A 20,897-nucleotide genomic window follows, 5' to 3' on the forward strand; every position below is an offset into this window, starting at 1 on the left:
AAGTAAAAGCATTACCATCTTAGATGTCAGTAACAAGTTTTGGAAACAATGCACAAAACCAAAACATTAGGCAACCATGACACTTCCAACCTCATCACAGTTGGAAAGAAAGGCAAAGCTGACAAAGAACAAAGCCTTCCTTCTCTTATTTAATTTCAGGCTAATATTAAGGCCTAATCTAGTAAAACAGTTTGAACAAGATATGCTATGTTAAAGCAATATACATTTGGCTTTCTTCAAAGCCAAATATAGAACTCTAACAAACAGTCTACTCCAAATTAGTAGGCTATACTACTGGAAATAAAATTCTGAACGCTGATTTAGTACTTCAGAAGAATAGCCTTTTCTGCAGAAAAACAAGAAACAGTCTATACAACAATTTAGTAAAAGCTTATTTTTTTCTTTTTCCTAAACATACAAAATAAATATATACTTATTCAGACTCCCTCATCAAACCTTAGGCAAAACCAGAACTTAGTTATAGATCAATTTGAATTAATCAAATTCCAAACTTGAAGTATTATATTAAGAACCTTGCATTAGGAGTACAAAACACATACCTTTCAACTCTAGCAAGCACAGATGAACAGGACAATTCCAGTTCTTGTCTCTTCTGTCTGATCACTGCATTGACTTCTGTGAATTCTGTACTGAAATACAAATTTTATACAAAAAATTACAAAAAGTAACTTTGTACTAAGAAGCAATTATTGAAATACAAAATTGTCAATCAATAACTTTAAAAACTTCACTGTATTAGAACTTTCAGTCATGATGAAACTATACATGGTTATTGTTTAGAGGGAAAAAGCAGTCATAGTAAACATAACAGAAGTCCTAAATGAATGAGGCAGACAGCATGGAAAACAGGAGATGAAATGTGTCTTCCAGGGAGTTAAAAGATGGAGAAACTTTGCATCCTTGACAAGTTAATACTGTTGCGTTCATGGCAAAAAGGTTTTTTTTTTTTTGTTTACAGACTACTGGAAACTTATGGTCTAATAAAAAATTATTGTGTCTATATTATTGAAATAATGTTCTCCTACACCATTCTTTTTCTTCCACCTTCTCAACCAAAAATCCCCCCCCCCACGTATTAGGCTCATTAAGTTAAAATGCTTCATGTTTGTTTATAGTATTCCTCTTGGAGTTAAGGAACAACAAGAAGATTGTTTCTGATACAAAACAGGATATTTGCTGTTAACTGTTTGTCCTGGTGTCACCTGGGATAGAGTTAACTATTTTGCTAGCAGCTGGGGTAGTGCTATGTTTTGGATTTGGAATGAAAAATCCTTTTCATAGTGTACTAGTGTTTTTAGTTGTTGCTAGGCAATCAAGACCTTTTCTGCTCCTCACACCACCCTACCAGTGAGCAGGCTGGGTGGGGGCACAAGAAGTAGGGAGGGGACACAGCTGGGACAGCTGACCCCAATTGACCACAGGGATGTCCCAGACCATATGATGTCATGCCCAGTATGACAGGGCATGAAAGGGGGGGGGAATGTTTGGGGTGATGGTGTTTGTCTTCCCAAGTAACTGTTACAGTGTGATGGAGCCCTGCTTTCCTGGAGATGGCTGAACACCTGCCTGCCCATGGTAAGCAGTGAATTAATTCCTTGTTTTGCTTTGCTTCCGTGCACAGCTTTTGCTTTACTTGAACTATCTTTATCTCAACCCATGAGTTTTCTCCCTTTTACTTTTTTGATTCTCTCCCCAGTCCCAACCAGGGGCAGTGAGCAAGCAGCTGCATGGTCCTATTTGCTGTCTGGGGTTAAATCACAACAGTTTTACTAACTGCTGTTGTAACAACAGAACTAACACTTTCCTATCCAAGGCTTCAATTCAGCAAGGAGTTAAAATATGAGCTAAAAATAAAACTTAACTCCCATTAAATCAATGAGATTAAAAGCACACACTTAAGTATTTTAATGCTGAACACATGACAGAAATTGGGGTGTGCCCTTAACAATACCAGTTTTAAAATGTTCATGTTTATCCTTTAACTGCTTTTCATCAGAGTACTTTAAGGCAGTATATGCAGACAGAAGCAGAAGGAACTATAGCATCTACAATACAGTAACCCAACAGTTTATATTAATCACTAGTATATACCAACCAGTCATTTCTACAGCTAAAAAAGGATTCTTCATTGCTACCACCAGCCGGAAGCGTGCTGAAGAAATTAGTTCTGAAGCACTCATTCCAGCAGGTCTGTCTTCTGGGCTACAAAAAAAAAAAAAAAAAAAAAAAGAGTTAAGACACCCAAAATAAAATAATTAATATTTAATACATGAAGATGCACTGAAATTAAATCACGCCAGCAAGACTTTAGCTTACAAAAAGCAGGCACCATAGTAGCTCTGTAGTTATATGCTGAGATTCACAGGTACAGCAAACAAATTTTCTCTATTCAGTCTAAATTTTCAACACCTGCTCTTTGCAGATAAACTTCACATTTTATATAGGCTTTCCCTGGCAAAATCTTTAATGTTCCATACAGAAACTGTGAATAACTGAGCAAGATCTTTATTATTTCACAATTCCCATTTCTGCTACTTAATGAAGTACAGCACTAGCACCTTCAAGACAGACCTCTTCACAGCAGTTCACTGAATGTTTGCTTTCAAAGTAACAGAAAGCCTAACCTAAGTAGCTGGGATTCTCCTTTGCCTTCAGGTACAACTACAAAACTGAAGATTGACTGGTGCGTCTGTTTACTGGGCCCTCACACAAAGGCACAACACTCAGAATCCCTGTAATATTTCAACAAATAACGACCTTCTATTTTAATTATTAACAACACCTGGCCACCCACAGTATGCTAGCGTATTACATTTGCGTTGTGTGCAGAAAACTGTTGCTCTCTACTGGGCTGTCTGCAGGGAAAAAGAAGATGAACAATAATCCTCCAGCCACTTTTCCCAGACTGACACACTTACCTACACTGACCCATTTTTGCCTTTTATATCTTTTCACCTAAAGGGTTAATGCCACCTTGAATCTGACTAAAACATTCCTGTTCATTCCCCATGACTGGTATTTTAAAATGGGAACTTACAGAGTCTTCCCGTCATTTTCTTTCAGAATATATTTACTCTGATGAAAAATATGCTTCATAGTGGGACATATTTATTTATAGGTCTCAAGTATGCAGTCATTATCCACACGCTCCATCAAACTTGGCACAGAGAGCTGGTTTTGATGGGAACACGCCCTATTTCAAAGTACAAATTTTAAGTTTCTCCTAAAAAGCTGTTGTTTTTAAGTTTAATTTTAAAAATACTATCATTTTGAACAATATTTCCCCTTCCATCTAAAAAAAGCTATCCAGATGTTCCACAAATATCCTTATGAAGTGGCTGTTAGTAAATCAGTGCTTTCTTTTAAATTTTGAAGGGAGTAATTGAGCCCTGTACCTCCTCCTGAAGATTTTTAATGGCTCAACTTTTGTTTATGCTTTTTTTTGCAATAGGTGCCATTTGAGACGTTAATGGTATTAAATAGTGCACAATAAATCAGTGAAACTAGATATGAAAGCATTCACCAACCTTGAAGTCAAATTAGAGGTTGATCTATCATTAAGCCCTATCCTTTCAGTCCCAAACCTCTTCAATTCAATGAAAGGTACCTTAAACTCTACATGGTAACAGAACCAAAATTCCTGAATACCTGATTTAGAAGGGGAAGGCTGGAGCTAAAGATATCCCTGAGAACTACGGTGTATATGCACCAAATAAAAGGGACAACTCAGGCCACCAGCTACTTAAAACACACGTGATGTGCCCATATACTACATGAAACAAGGCAGCAGGCAAAACAGGGACCTGATCACAGTTTTTCCCTCCAAGTTTTTAAACTTCAGGTAAGAAAGAATGATGAAGAACGCTGACATTTACACTTCAGAATTAAACTTACGGCCTAAAATTACTTCATGCAAATACGTTTACAGGTATAACTATGAGTAGGAAAGCACCTATCACAAACTTGCATCCCAGAGACACAAAATATTTTTGAAAGGAGGGAAGGCAGAAATCAAACATCAGAGACTTTATAGCTACTTATAAATTCTGCCTATTATAAGCCTGTGTTGTAGGCTAAAATTTATGAACTAAACAAGAAACCTGGAAACACAAACATTTTTGGGAGTAATCTCCCATTAAAAAAACAACTTGATGCAAACTATAATGTCCATGGCTTGCTTATTCATAACTAATTACTTGGTTGATTACAACTATGTATTTTCATTAAAATAATGAAAAACTTCATATTCTTCATATAATGGTACTTGGCTAACAGCTTGTCCCTAATACCACCTTCTTTTGGTGAAGAAAGATGAAAACAGGGTAGTTGCAGTATCTTATAATGTAACATCCTAACCTAAATGAAAACATTTACCACCACAAAACTAAGTTTAACCTGAGAGAGAAGCTCATATAACCTAGCACTATAGACTAATTACTTCCTTCAAGACAAAAAAGAGACAAAATAACAAAGTTTGGATCACACTAAAAACTAACAAATACAAGTTAAGCTCAAAAACAAGCAGAAAGGTAGCTTTAAAAATGCTTTCATAAAAAAAGAGTTTACAAATATTTCATTATCATAACTAACCTTGTTTATCTTCACAGACAAAGCTTTCTTGTTTCGTTTGTCATATAATATATTACCTGTGTGGAATAAGAAACAAAACTTTGATCTTAACTTTAGCATACTAGTTTTTAATTATTTAGCAAAATCTGTAGTGTAATGAGAGGTTAATGAAAACGTATCTCAAGTATATTTACAATTTGTTTACATACAAACTGAGTAAAATTAAAATGCATGCACCTTCACAATAGCTTTTTATATATCAAGCAGTTCTCACCTCTCTCAGATATTTGCTTAGTTTCACAAGTTAACATGCTTATGGAGCAATATCTATTAAACAATCCCCCCAAAATACAGCTAAGTGCTTCTTGTGTCTGAACTCTTGCAAAAAAACTTGCTGTGAATAAAGGCTCATCATTAGCTGTGCACTGACTATCTGATGCAGAAAATGGATTTGGTTTCAGCTTAAATTCATTTCACTTATGACTGAAATTGAAGAGGCAGTCTTTCCAGTAAAAGAAAAACAGCAGTTTCACATACTGCAATTTTGTTCTGTTAAGTTCCATGCTTCTAACCTATTCCTTGGTACTTGGTTTTCATATGCAAATGTAAGTAATAATAATAATAAAAACACATTAAATTGTCTCATCAAGAAAAATTCTAAAACCCCAGCAATTTTAGCAAGCGGAGGACAAATACCAACTTACTGTATTTTTTCTTCACTACTTTGCTTAATTTTGCTATTAATGGCCCTCTGTCTGGACATACAGCTCTTCTGCAAGATTAACAAAGATATTACAAAAGTTATTTCTGGGCATATTTAAGCTAACATTATATACATCCAAACAAAATCAACTCCTATTTTAAGGAATTTTTATTTCGTGCACATAAACCAAGTTCTGACTGCTATTAAAACCTGAACTTGCATCATGTATCTCATCTTCCATATATTAAAAGCCACAGTGCTTCAAGAAGCTTACAGATCGAAAAAAGGAAAATGGATTTACACAATAAAACCCAATATCCTATATTAAATTTGAATGCTTAATTTTGATTGATTTCATGGCAACATGTGAGATGTTATAATTTGCTTGCATAAATACTTTGAAGAATATCAACGTCAATGGTGATTCAGAACAGTGAGGTGAAAGATCAATCTTTTCTAATAAGAGCCTAAAAAGGTAATTTACTTCCAGTTATCTTTCCTGTACTGAATTCTGCTTCAAATTCAAATCTCAAGAACTCTGTATATATCACATATTTCACTACACACTGACTTTAGATTATCACTATTTAGTGAAATTCATCTGTGTAATCCTGAGCTTCCCCTTATACGATGCAGCAAACGTGAAAAGATAAAGCTTCTCAAAACAGGAATGGTATTTCCACAGCTCCCTCTCAAACTCACTAGAATGAAATCAGTTCTTGACTACAACTTTGTTTTATAGTAAAAAAGGAACACCAACAATGTTTATGATAACATTGAAGAAAAGGGATGTCTGTTTAGATAACCAAAAAGATTAATATTGTTAAAATATGATCTAGCCATAAAATCTTGACAGATTTCTTATTAATTTGAATTGCTTGAAAAAGGCAACTTTCAGAGCTCAATGCAAAAAATATATTGCCCCTTACTTCTTGCTATCGTAAGTATTCAAGTGGGAATTACATCAGTGATAAAAATAAAGCTAAACTAACACTGATGGAAAATAGTTTATTTTAAAATAAACTTAAATTTTGAAAATATTTCCAGGGTGTACATTTTAAAACAGTTCAATTTATATCTTGAATGTTCCAATTAGAATGCTTGAAATTAAGTGGACGACCAACCTCATAAAACTCTTCATCTTTGCATGGCTGTATTTTCCCTTATTGCAAGCACAGTTTTCCTCTTCTTCCTTCCTCCTTAGTTGTTTTTTAACCTGAACCTGTATTGAAAAATAAAGTCAATCCGGTCTGGAATCTCAATACACATGGGCTTTAAATACATTCAAAGACTCTTAAGGTCTACAGAGAAAATAAACACAAACAGAAGGACTTAAAATAATTTCATATCATAACTTCTTTAATCTCACAGATTTGAAATTTTTTTCCATTTGTTTTTCATGACATGGAAAAAACCCCACCTTTATATGTATATTGGCTATGCCAGAGATGCATACTAATACCACAAGACCAAATATCCCTGAACAATCAGACTGCCATGGCAAGTATCTCAAAGCTATGCACTATCCTCCATTGGGAATTTGGAAGCTTAAGTTTTTTAAACTAAGTTGGTTGATCTGAATACACAAGGTTCAGCTTGGGAAAATGCTGAACTACCACTCAGTTTCAAATGCTTCCTCATAATTAAAAAACACCTGATTTTCCTTTATAGTAAAATAACTTAAGGATTTCATATAACATCAGGTTTTTTCCACATCTTCAAAATTCTATCAAAGCAATACAATTTTTACTACACACTATGAAGTTACTTCAATGGCTACATTGCCATTGTTTGCATTAGATATTCTGTATTTCTTCATTCTTGAATGTTGGCTTTATATGCAACTCCTTAAGCTATTAGCATTCCAATTATGAATATCACAAAGTGAAAGTTGCCAATGCCCTGAGAGCATCCCTGCTAACATTGACTGCTGTATCAGCATTTCTTGGTTCACGTTCCATCTATCCCTACTGCTCCAGCGGCTCTTTTTCAGATCAGGACCCTTGTTCTCTGCCCACCTGTTTACACTGCAGTTCTATCAACAAAGAACTTTTCAAACTATATTTTGATACAGCCTTTTACACTCTTCCAAATGAAAACTTCAGTTTATCTTGTTTCAGCTGCTTCCTCGATTCTTTAGAAATAAAGAAGGTAAAATATGCTAACAATTTTCTATAAGGAATTATCTGCAGCTATCAGTCTGGTTCCTTTACAGTTGACTGCCTGGGCCTCTAGAAGCACAACAAATGGGTAGCAGGAGCTCGTTTCCTAAACATAGCAAAATGCAAACCCAACAGCTTAGGAATTACTTATAACCATAGTTTCACCACAGAATTTCAAAACTGTACACAGAATTATCAGCTTCTTTCTATATACATTTTCAAGATCATCTATAAATATCCAGTGTTATTTTCCTACTTGATAAACTACTCTCTACAGCAGTATTATTCAGAAGAGTTGAAAGCAGGAAAAAAAAAATATCAGAAATTTAGGTTGAATGAGACTTAGTATTAATTAATTCCTCTTGCCTTCATATATTTTGGTCTGTGAATTGGAAGCTGTGAGCACACAAGATTCACCGCAGCTAAAAAAAAAGGCAAGATTGCATGCCAATTTATATACCACTTGTTTATAAAACCTAGTTAAAAAACACTTTGAGACCAATTACTATGCTTCTATTCTTGGATATATAGTGAATGCTCGAAGATACTATAAAGTGGCAATAGCACCTTTATGATTATTATTAATGCAAAGACTTGCTTTGAAAAAATAATTAAGAATAATTCCTAGCTTCAAATATGCAATAGAGACATTAAATAGTTATTTCACTAGGAAAGCTTATTAACACAGATGTATGAATAAAAGGCTGCAGCATAACTCAAGTGTTCTTACAACTAAAGTTATTTAAGAAAATAAGTCTGGAACTTACCTTTATCTGCTTTTCTAATGCATCAAGCCTGCATACTGCTTGAAACGGTCTGCGATCAATAGGACAGGAAGCCTGTGTCTGAAAAAAATATTTTTCTTATTATAAAATTTGTAATAAGCTAGAAGTCTCAGTTTTCTGTATTTTTATTCACTATTATAGTAGTGAAAACAAAAAAATTTTTTACTTGTTCACAATAATGATATATTTGCACACATTATCTATACACTCAGTATTTTGTTTCATATAAGTAGATTCCTCCTCAGGGGAAGACCTAAAGGAAGCAAGAACATAACTCAGAAGCTGTGCTCAAAAAAGGAAAGCATTTTACATTGTTAGCTACACTTTTCTATTTTTTAATCCCTGTTAGGCAACTGATTTTATACCAATAGGCAAATGTCTTTAATTTCTTATTGTTCTAGTGTTTCATTTCTTAATGCTGTTTTCAACAGAAAGTGTGTTGGGTTCTGCATCCTGTCCCCCTGAAAATAAAAGTGCGAGGGCCAACAGCAAGCAAGGTAACACCTTCCCTCATCTTGCATATCTATTTCACATCTAATTTTTTGCAGTCAGCAGAGAAAACAGACTCCCATGTGTAAGGCAACTGAAGTTTTACACATCAGTTTGCAAGAGAACGGAACTGAAGGTTATTTTACTCTACAGTTTGACAGAAATACAGATTTATTGTTTTTTCCCCAATCACTTGAAGTGCCCTTCTATTGAGGCTGCACTGCGTTAGATAACGTGCATGTGCACACACACAGAGAACAATAAAATGTTATTAACCATGGGATAGGGAAGCTTCAAATGAACCTCCACCCAACTGGGTCATGTAAGGAATCAACTTTCAAAAAATCCATATTAGATATTAGGAATTGCTTCTAGATATGGAATTAAAATGAATAAACAGTTGTATGTATTTGGGGGGGTGGGGGAGTTGGTGAATTTTCTTTGTTTGTTTTGGGTTTTTTTGTCATCTTCCCTCCCACCTCCCCCCTTCATTCCATTGGCCTTCACAAGTTCAGTTCAGAACTCTTCTAAAACAAAGAAAAAAAAACCAACCAAAAACAGAACACCCAAACCCCAACACCCCACACCCTGCCTCGAGCCCAATTCATCCACTGAACAAGAACCAGTATATGAATTGTATTCCCTTAAGAGGCATGCAATTTCTGCCCTTAAAAGAACTATCAGAGTATTACACTTTTATTTATGTAAGCGAGACACAGTATCAGAATTGCATAAGCAACTATGAGAAACTTGCATATGAACTCTGCCCTGAAATCCAGTGAACTTCATTCTTATCTTTTCATTGGTGCTTATCATTTTCCAGTTCATTCTGTTCTTTTCTCAATTTCAAAGAATGTTCAACTTCTTTTTCACCTACACAGCCCCCAAACCCTGAGCATTTGGGCAGCTTCTGATTTCAATTGAAGTAGACAGAACAAAGTTAGCCTGATTAAAAAAAAAAACAACAAACAAACCAAAAAACCCCAGGGGTAGTTTCATGAACAAGTTGTTAAACAAGAATGTAAGATAAAGCCATTACCTCTCCTTTTGATGCTCTGGCATTCTATCCTAACTAAAAACTTCCCCCTGTTGGTGGATACCATTGTTCCCTGCAGTGTCATGGCCTTAGTTAAGAAAACCTTATTAGGTAATTAAGCCAGTTCCCTAAGGACTCAGATCATGAAGACAGTTTTTGTCCTGTAGTCGACGTAAAGCTAACCCACAGTAACATAGCAGTGTATTGTTCAATTGGGATATTTGATAGTATGCAATGCACTGTAACTGCTGAATGAGCTGCAAACTTTAAGGGAATACCTTGATTTTTAGATATACCAGATTGTCAAAGATCAGTAGGAAGAAGTTAATTTTCTTAGTAATTTCAAGATTTAACTTTGCTGAAAAGTAAGTTTTTCCAAGAATACAATCTGTTTCTACATTAAATTTACATATGAATATTAAGTTTTGTTCCCTAGTTTAAGTCACAGTAAGTTGTTTATTCTTGCGATGAAGTATCATAGAATACTGAGTGTTACAAGTGTTTTTTTGCTCCACTAGAAAAACTGTTCACTGTTATATGTTCAGTTCTTCTGGACAAATGTTTAACAATTTCATACAGTTATAGATAGTAGTAGAAAAAGAAGAAAACATTCTGGAAGAATCAAAAGCTACTGTTAGGTTTAGTTACGTTTAGAAACAGCAGATGCTCTTTCCACTCCCACTCAGTTGCTTTTCATAGCCCTAGCATTATCTGATAGTTCGCAACAAATCTCAAAGAGAAATTCTAGTAAAGACAGGACAGTCCCATGTGCACCCCCACACTCCCCAGCACAGTACAATTGCTGGGTAGCCTTGAAGAAAGCTAGAGGTTTTCTCATCTGTGTAACACTTTTGTCTAAACATGCATCAGCTCTCACCTGTCTGCTAACATATAAGAACAAGCCTTTTAAGTGGAAATTGAAGGAATAAAAAAAAAAAGTTTCCCCTGTCCTTCTACCCAACAGCAAGACTGAATTTGTGCTGCTATAGAAAGGAGTACGGGTACAAAAAGTTGATTACTTTTTCACAAGAAGTAATCATGAGGAGTGGTGGCCTTTTACTCATGTCTCTCTGTCTGGTTTTTGGTTGTTTTGTTGTTTGGTTTTTTTCCCCAGTGACCAAAGAAGGTGTTGAGTCTTTGTTCATTCAAGACCAGTTAGCAATTCCTCTCTTCTGATGCTTCTGTTCAGGCAGCATCATAAGTAATAGTGAATGTACACTGTCCTTTTTGGGGAAAAATATTTAAAACAAGAAAAAAATTGAGATGGAGTGAGTCCAAGTACCAGCTATCACTTTTGTTGTACACAAGGGAGGAGGAGTGTGGGATGCATCACAACCTTAGAAGAACCAGAGCTTCATACAATATCTTCCTTTAACATAGCTGTTTAAAAATCAGAACATGTAGTATTTAATGTACTCATCAAAATCATTAGAACCTCACAGCTGGTATTTGTGAGTTGCTTTGCTTTTCTTCCCAACAGTGCACTTCTTGGAGAAACACAGAATAATAGCTCACCATACTTCAAAATGTCTTCAACTGTTTTACCCTCCACATGAAACTACTCATAGTTTTCATGTTAAAACTCGTAACTCTGCAGTGATCGATTCTTTCACCTATCCTGTGATATTCTGAGAACTGTCTTCATAAATACGTAACCTCTGAAAAGCTATCCGTGAGCATGTGCGTGTTTGTTCTTAAGCTCTTCAAAAAACTCATTTCATAGTATTTTATTTGTTTTTGATGACACTCTAGAAAAATCTTGCTTTAGCTCCACAGGCATAACTTAACATTCAATATCTCTGTAACTGCTACAGCACCACAAACCTGTGATCTCTAAACTCAAGGAATAAGTGCCCCTTATTTTAACTGTACCACTTCAAACAGCATTTGAACAAAGTGAGGTAAAAAAAAAAGCTGAAGCAGTTACTATAGTCCAGCTGGGAATTTTCAGGAAGCTATACAAATAGGTACAAGCTAACCTCAGAACATATTTGGCTGATAAAATAACTTTGGCAGATATCCCCATCTCATCAGGTTCCACATTACGAGGTTTCGTAACAAGTAGTAACAAGATGCGAGTATGGAATTAGAGCTGCTGTAGTTAATCCCTTCCCCTATAATTTTTTCCCCCCTTCAAGTGGCCTGTAATAAAGCCTGTTCAACCAATGTACTGAAAAGCTGAACCAAGAAGAAATATGCCCCTGCACTCTTTACTTCTTCTTTATTAGAGAGCCCGTTAAGCAACACAAATAATACCAGATTCTCATAACTAAATTCAGGCCTAAAGGCGAGGTTCTGTACACTTCACTCCACCTAGTAATAATATAGCACACTAAAAAGCCCACAACAATTCTGCCTGCAACTGAAATGGCAGACTGTAACAACATACATAGTGAGAAACACCTCTCCACATTTTGATGAAAGAAAAGGAGGAACACATCAGGAAATGCACTATTTTCTACAAGCATGTAAAAACTCAGGAGGATTTCTTTTTCAGTCTACTTAAAAAAGGTATGTTAGTGTTTTTTTTTTTTTTTTTTTTTTAAATATCATTCATGGTATAGTAAAGATACAAAATGCCTAAGAACAGAGATTCTAATCTCAACAGCTAATCAACAGAACAAGTTACATTTCTAAACGGCTGTCTTCTTTCTACCTACATCACTCAGTTGGCTAGTCCTTAACTTCCAATCCAAAATGGTGATAGTGTTGACAAGTTCTATTGGAATGGTGGCTGTCTTTAGGAAAGGATGAAATGATTCAATGTTCACTTAAACTACATTAACTTTCATAAGTTGCTGAGAGAACGTACTCGATAAATCACAGAATCACAAAATGATTAACATTGGAAGGGAACTCTGGAGGTCATCTTGTCGAGCTGCCCTGCTTAAGCAGGGAAATATGCCAAGAACAACTATGTACCACAACGACAAACATGTAATTTAAAAAAAATAAATTACCTAAAGTCTAGATTTTCTGAAAGAATTTGATTAATACAGTTTTTCTTTGCAGCTGTTCTCCGATGCATTGTCTATGTATGCATTACCGTGGATGCACTTGAACAAGAAGGTTTTTATTGTTGTTTTGGATTTTTAGGTTTCATGTTTCTTTGAACACACTGCATATTTGGTTCGTGAATGTAATCTTAATCCTGCCCACAGTGCTCTGTACTGCAGACCACTGTGGAACTTGTTGCCATATAAGCTGATTCCTTCCTATACCCTTTACGACAAAAGAAATCCAGATAGGAAGAATTCCAGTTGCCATATGTAACTCTCTTTACCCTCCAAAGAATATACATGTACAGTATACTCTACATAATCAATGATCCCAACCTTATACCAGCACAAAGGAAATGATATTCTAAGAACAGAACATCTGCTAGAAACGTAATGCAAGACAGCTCTTTGTGTCAATTGTTCAGTTTTATTTAGTCAAAAACTGATACTGCACAGGGCCTACCTGAATATGCCCCAATGCTTTAGGGAATTCACAGTTGAATGTATTCCACTTTCAAATCCTCCAGATAAGGAAAAATGAATGAAGGAAACCAGGTACAGAGACTGAGAGACAGAAACTTAGTAGGGGATGGTCCCCGAAATCAACATCTCTTACACAATCATTGCAATAATGCAGACAACACACCAAATCTTGTCTTCAGCATTCTTCTCTCATGGTGGTTCATAAGAGAAATTAATAGAAGAGCAAGGATAGAAATCCCCAGTATATTTATTAGCACTCTGAAGAACAGAAGGGAAATGAAAGAGTAAAGCAGAGTAAATATTTATCTCCTCTAATTTAAGTTTGTTTTCTTTGAATTGAATATAGAAAACTAGAGAGTTTTCCTCTAATGCATGCAGGCAAGATACTATTGCTGCTAAAGCAGTTGTCTTAGCTGAGGTGGTTTTGGCTGCTTTGCATATCTGCTTGCCATAGATACCTAGTTAACCACCCTTCACATTAGCTTTACTTAAATGCTTTCAGAACTGATTACGATAAACTAGAATACATGTGCTTATCAACTCATCTACAAAACAAAAGCATACCAGAAAATCAATGTTAAAGTTACAGTTTTGAGCCAACTAATCTACTAGTGGTATTACAGGCAAGAGAAACGCCTAATGTAATTACTTCACTTGATATAACACAACAGTACCAGTCGTGTTTGAAGACTCCAGATAGTTTTTTTTGTGTGTGTGTTTTTCACTGTTGGTCTGCCCCCCACCTCCCCTTTTTTCCTACACATATAGCAATAGCCAAAGCTCCCTTTTTGTTATGTGGGCAAAAGAATGTTATCCTGTACATATGTGCTCTTTATACTAAAAGCAACCTTTCACTTTCGCTATCCTTCAGCACTCCCATTGAAGGGTGTGTCCAATACCCTTAGCTCCAGATTTAGCACCTTTTACTTTTTATCATCTTCCAACATAGCCTCATTGAAAGACAGTCTCAAGCTTGAAAGTAAATTATGCAATGTTGGTTTACAGAAGCAGTTGACAGCTAGCACAGGGTGAATGACAATTATGTTAATTTTTGCATGCCTACTGAAGACAGTCCCCAACAGTCTGCCTGGCCAGTGTTGCCCAGCAATTCTTGGGAAAGCACTAGTTAGCGAGGCCAAAGGCACCCAAGTTGACAGTCTAATAGTATAGAAGAGTTTAATAGTGTGGGCAACCAAATTTAGTGCACAGCAATGCTCACAGATGCTGCAATTAACTACAGTAAACAGCCAAAGTGAGCAGAACAATTTAAGGGACACTTAAAGACTAGTTTCTTAGCAGGGATTCTGGTCTCCCCCTCATTTTTCTTTTAGAAGTTGAACACCTTTCTTTAAAGGGAAAGAAAATATAGCACTGACTCAACTGTAATGCTACTTAATTCTGAAACAAAATGCTCAGTTTTAGCCATCAGGATCTAATATATTAGATGTTCTGTGGCAAGTTTCCTCTCTCTTTTTAGACTTTCATGGAATAAACCAGAATATACTAACTTAAAAGTGATTTATATAGTTTGCTTTTAAGCACACCTATATTTATTTATATTATCTCTCTCTCTTCTTAAAAAGTGAGATCTGAAAAGTGTTATGGCTGCTGCTTGCAGACAGAAAACCTGCTGGTAAAGAACACTTAACTGCAGTTGCAATGTCAAAAAACTTGCATAGATAGAAGATGGAGCAGAATGGTAAACAAACTCTTACCGTTTACCTTAACTACCCTGGTTTTAATTAGAATCTACAGTTATACACACAAGCCACAAACTCTCAGAAGAACAATATGTACAATTTGAAAACAATGGTTTAAAGAAGTAGTCGCTCCTGTTACATTTTGAAATTCAGATGCAACACAGAAAGATAGAGGAAATACTCAACTTGAACAGACTGCTGACAAAGCCTTTAAGTGCATAGAACATAACTGTAGATACACAAAAGAGCACTTCAAGTAATGTGAACGTAAGACGACTTTTTTTTTTTAAAAATTTCACTCAATCTTATATTCCATTTTGTTGTTCTCCAGCACTTAAACAGGAAAACAGTGTTTTTAAAACCAATTTATTTATACCCAATAAACATACTTGATCTTGAAAGAGAATCTCATAGCACACTTTAAAGAGCAGATAGTTTTTATATCTTCATTATTCATAGTGAATTAAAATAACTACTTGTCAATTATTTATTTTTCCTTAGTTATGATCAACTAAAAGCTAGCAGAGAAAACTAAACCTTATGTGACACTTCTCAAAAAGAACAAAAACATTTACTTACTAAATATTAATAGTGGACACAAGAACCACATGGCACAAGCATGCTTCAGATAGCCACATGCTTATAATGTGTTTTTATCATTCTAAGCCATAAAACCTCATCTGCTTCTCACAGCTGAAGCCTTTGAACATCTGTCAGCCAGTTTTCACCAGTTCCCCCCCCATTTAATTTAATTAAAACTACTTTTAATTAAAACTACTAGATTAGGCAATGGAGTTTCATGAACTCAACAGGTCCAACTGTCAAGTATCCTCAGAAGAGGAAGGCTGGCTGGTTTTACCCATCCGATGTCACTAATGGAAAGAAGCAGAAACCTTACGTAGCTTTAAAAGCCGCCCCCCACCGTTTTTATGACATCATATCTACTTCACCTGTAAACTCTTAGAACAGAAGTTGCTTTTATTCTATTTGGATAGTACTTCGTGCAAAAAAAAAAAAAAAAGTGACATGACAAGAAAAATATTGTACCATACATTTGCCTCTCTAAAACAAGAGAATTTCCCTTCCTCATTGGGCTTAAAAGCATCTGTTAGACAATGTGAACAAACTCAAATCCAGCAGCAAGCCCTCCATCTACTGTACTGCTTCCCTGTGCATGTCACTATTTATTGCCTTTCAGCTGCCATTATAACAACCAGCTAAGGAAGTCAGGATAAAATTGTGGATAAGAATTTCCTGTTCTCTTATAAATAAAAGCACTGTAATTAATCATTTGCAGAACAGAAAATCTGGCAAGAGAAGACTAAATTTATTATCTGGTTTGTGAATCTAAAGAAAGGTTCACCTAATAACCTGTTTAATACTCTGAAGTTCATACAAAATCTTCAGAAAGTGATTTATGTTACTGTCTGCCTTCAGTAATAAGTAACACAAAAGTTAAGGTTAAAAATATAGTAAGTAAAATAATACATAAATAAGTCTATTGTATATATACATACCTATAAGTGATACCAGCATTCTAAAGCATATACTGAAACCAAAATCATAATTTACTTCAAAAGAAAGTTATTGCAAAGAAACCAATTAGTGGTCTCTACTACAATAAGCAACAAATTCAAGTGCACAGAAGCAGGACAAAAAGAAGCATCTAATTTAAGCACACCCCTCCCCCCCAATGCAGTATAAAGCAATTCTAATTTGGTGTTTTATATTGACAATTGAAAAAGTTACAGAAAAGGTAAAGACACCAAAGACTTAATGCAATTATTACGGGAAATATGTGAAGAAGAGGGAACTAAATAGAGCAAGATCATCAAGAATTTGTTCAACAAGTAATTTTTCTTTAAGGTTCCACAACTATCTACAAAGGTATTAACATAAATGAAATAATAGCCATAATTATAATTGAAATGAAAGTTTTTCATTCAAACTAGCACTAAACTTTTTAGCTGAATTCTCTTTAGAGTTAGAAAACTAAGGTTTAATCAGACTCATGTTGTACACTAACATGAAAACATATTGGTCCCAGCCCTGAAAGTTGACAATATGACAAACAGCATAAGGCATAACAAAATAAGATTAAGCTAACGACACTGCAATATTACAACATGTACATAATAACGTCTGATATTCCAAAGAGCCAACACCATTTTTTTCACTGATCCCTAATCTTTAGTAACCATTAGTAAGTCAGGATGTCTAGCGAAAGAAAACACCAACTACTTTATTGCATTAAGGGGAAAGTTTCCTATGATCTATTTATAAACTGGTCATCAAGACACTTCTGTGCAGTCAGAATGGATAACTTATTTTCTTTTTTAAAAAATTATGTAGTTATTAGATGCAGTAGATGTTACTGAAAACTAAACACATACCGTGGTTCTCAGTCTTACCTCAGCCCATTTAAGAATACAAGTCATGCAGAAGGTATGACTGCAGGTCTCAGGAAAACCAATCTCTTGTTCTAGAAGGCAGTTGAGACAGATGGGGCACGTATCGCCGTCATATAATAAAGTAGAACAGGAACAGCTTTCTTCATTTTCTTCACCTGATATTAACATTGACACTTAGAATTTTTGCCAGTTTTTAGAACAAAGCCCTTCTAGATTTGAATAATAAGGCAGTAAGATACAGTCTTCTGTAGTTTAAAGCAAATTAATCAAGTTTTCAGGTCTAATGCAGTCAATACACTGCCCAGAGTAGTTAAAAGAATGTATTTCAGGTGAAAAATACTAAGCAATGTATTTCAAACTACTGTACCAATATTAAAGCAAAGGAAAGTTAGCTCTAGTACTATTTAAATAAAGCAAGCATCACACTGTTTCCTATTGGCCATGTAGTCATTTAGAAATTGTTTTCTCGAGTTCTTTCTCCTCGGATGTTTGCACTCTCTCCCCATGAAATAAATTAGACTAGTATATTCTATATTCATTATCTTACATACACACGTACCTTTATGTTAGTTTTCCAGTCTTACAACTATTTTAATCTGAACATCCTCAAATATTTACCTAATCATGTACATTAAATAAAAAATGGTCCCAATTTTGTTAAAGGTAGAAATTGTTTTCAGAATATAAAAATGTAAGAAGGAATTTTACTCTAAATTAATTATTTTTCTGAATAACAATTGCTATCTCCATTTTTGTTCTGCTACTAGGAGTCAACAAGTAAAAAACAGAAGAGACAGGAAAGGATTTGGGGACCCCCCCAGGCCAAAGAAAAATATTATGCCGAGATAGTGGTTATGTTTATGCAACTTCTTTCAAAACAAGCAGCATACTAATTGGGACAGCAACTGTAAAATCTGACCTTCATAGCTTGAACCTGAGTAATATACTTTAATACTTTCACACACAGAGACTTTACCTTCCATGCCTTCATGCTTCTGACCCTCAGTATCTTGAATACATTGCTTTCTGTGCTTCATCTTCTTCCAAAATGTAGTCTGGAAAACATAGAAACAGTTTACACAGTTCATCTAGATTGCAACTTGAAAATAAAAATTACTGGTATGGATTTCATGAGCGCGCTCCAGTGCTCTCCATTTCATTATACCTTTGCAGAGTAGAAACATATGACATTAAGAGTTAGATACAGATCATTCACAATCTGTTTGCAATTTATGAGCATCATTAATGCTGTCTAGTGACTGATACTTCCAACTTGAAACTTGTCTTTGTTCAACAAATGCAAAGTTTTTGCAGTGTTTTAAGACCACCAATGGTGCTTTTATTTTTAAAAGTTAAATTCATTTGCTAAGTTTCTACGCAAACCACCCCAGATAAACCTGCAGTAACTAACATCTGCACGTTACCCTTCACAAACGGTTGAAGCAAAAATCTTAAACACACACACGCACCAGGTGCCAGAAGAGTTAGTTGCTTCCCACACCTAGCATCACCATAGTAGCAGCAAGTGAGAAAGATGAGAGCAGCTTACATTTGCTTGCTTCCTGCTTTTGTCATACAATTAGAACTACTGGCCCTCACAAAAAAAAACCAAAAAACCACAAACCAACAACGCAGGGAAAGCTGTATTATCAAACAAGGGACAGGTCACAAGTACTTGTGCAGTGGAGTATCATGAATGGGGAGGATGCACCTTTTAACTGTTCTCCAAAGGAGCAGTATGAAATAAGAATAACATGGACAGAGAATATCCTTGTGATCCACATCATATAAATTGAAAGAATTTGATCTCTCATGATAAACAGCAAGTGTATGCTCTTTGGACGCCTACCTACTACATGCAGAATGAAACACACTTAAAAAAAGTATCTTCACCAAGGGCTACATCTCCTGCATTTCAAACTCCTGTAGTTGCAGCAGAGATGGCATAAGCACCTAAAGCTCCAACCCAACAGCCCTAGAAGGACCAGCAGTTTTCTTCAGAATTACGTAAAGCTTTTAAAATTATTATTATTTAAAAGGACAAATTAAAACTTCACAAGAGACTGAAGAAATCAGAAATTATCAAGATCTGCTACTTAAGCATTCAAACCTGAAGCACACCAACTGAGGATTCAAACCCCTTACTCTTTAATGCCTTTGCTAGAAAAAACAGCAGGACAGAACTGAGAACACCACAGTCACACTCCTCAACTAAGCTTCCTCCTATTTCTCTTACAAACTACACTGGTTTCCCTTTATCACCTGGATATCCAGAGGGGGAGAGACAGAATTTGCCTCCCAAAACTTTTCTTCTGATCAAGTCTTTATTGCTTGATCTTGGCAGCAGGAAGCATTTTAATGATCACTACTTTTTACTGAAAAAAGAACGCTCCTGCAAATACACACCACATAACACACTTTTTGCTTTCTTAGGCAATCCAAGAAAGCAGGATTCTGATCTGCGAGTCTTGAACATAGACAGTTCATTAAAGAAATGGTCAAAACTGTAAAACTAATTAGAAATCTGTAATTACAATTCTAAATGGCTACAATGTTCCCATTAGAAACTGCATGTGAATCAAGTTAACCGAAGCTGGGGGAAAGCAGAGAGAAACAAACAAAAACCTAGCTATAAGGCAATTCCCCCCCACATTGCTATCCTATTTTGATACAAAAAAAAAGAGACTTAAAGATATCACTAGCATAAATGCCATCAACTGTAGAGCAGTTACTAGCACCAATATTAATACAGACTGGGCTGCAGGGAATGCAGGTAGGCTGTATGCAAGTTCTGTTAGCAGAACGACCCCTGACCAGACTATCACCTACCATCATCCTTTGCAGGCTAAACAAGATGGAACACAACAAAACACAAACTGCTACTTTAAAATTTAATGCCTTAAACAAAATCTGCATCAAATTAAGACAGGTAAGACCACCAAAAGCATGTCTGAACGTAAAATATGAGGTTGAGGTCTGTTGTTTTCACTATGATTTGCAAGAGGACTTTTCGATGGCTTTGGTCCCAAAAAGTTAAAGTCACATGGTGATGTGTGGTATACATGTTTTTATATATAAAACATAAGAGCATTCCTTCTGTTCTAGGTCTCAACAAAACCTCAGCAATGCTTTACAGAAGCAGAAAAATCCATAAGCTGTGCTCAAATCTCTCTCAAGCTTAGAAGTCCCAAGACACATTGCAGCTGAAACCATTTAAAGACAAGATCAAGAATTCTGCCCCCTGCATCCATCCACAGAAAAGGTTTTAAATAGACACAATCTAGATACCAAATTGTAACTTAGACAGTAGCTGTAGAGTTCATGCTTATTATAACAGAGGTCTTGAGTTCACCAAGACAGATAGCAGAAATAGAACCCATAGAAGTTCTTTAGATTTGTTTCACCCCAGAAAAAACCCCAACCTTTTCTCCATTGTATTCTTTCTAGACATGAAGACATCCCAGAATTTCTTGCAGTTACAATTAGAAAAACAGAGATCCTAAAACTTTGACAGAGTATCAGTAAATCCAAGATGCGCA

The 20,897-nt window shown here is 35.5% G+C and overlaps 1 protein-coding gene and 1 long non-coding RNA gene across 4 annotated transcripts in view; one reads left to right on the forward strand and one right to left on the reverse strand.

The window, feature by feature from the left end:
* SCAF11 (SR-related CTD associated factor 11) overlaps window positions 1-20,897 on the reverse strand; it is a 48,642-nt gene that overhangs the window by 13,478 nt on the left and 14,267 nt on the right. For 2 of the 3 annotated variants that reach the window (XM_082480697.1, XM_082480695.1), the window contains exons 1-8: window positions 18,335-18,435; window positions 17,359-17,513; window positions 8,223-8,300; window positions 6,418-6,515; window positions 5,295-5,362; window positions 4,612-4,667; window positions 2,117-2,223; window positions 561-650 (exon numbers count right to left, since the gene is read on the reverse strand). In XM_082480697.1, the coding sequence (XP_082336823.1) occupies window positions 561-650; window positions 2,117-2,223; window positions 4,612-4,667; window positions 5,295-5,362; window positions 6,418-6,515; window positions 8,223-8,300; window positions 17,359-17,513; window positions 18,335-18,395 (713 nt within the window). In that variant the 5' untranslated portion in view covers window positions 18,396-18,435. Of the gene's footprint in view, window positions 1-560; window positions 651-2,116; window positions 2,224-4,611; window positions 4,668-5,294; window positions 5,363-6,417; window positions 6,516-8,222; window positions 8,301-17,358; window positions 17,514-18,334; window positions 18,436-20,897 lie in introns of those variants that run through there. The other variant, XM_082480696.1, reaches the window with a different exon arrangement.
* Window positions 1,551-20,561, forward strand: LOC309669923. Its single transcript, XR_014268954.1, has 3 exons — window positions 1,551-1,596; window positions 8,672-8,737; window positions 20,464-20,561. It is a non-coding gene; the product is annotated as an uncharacterized lncRNA (long non-coding RNA).

This window comes from Vanellus vanellus (assembly GCF_965231255.1).
Source record: "Vanellus vanellus genome assembly, chromosome: 1".
NCBI lineage: Eukaryota > Metazoa > Chordata > Aves > Charadriiformes > Charadriidae > Vanellus > Vanellus vanellus.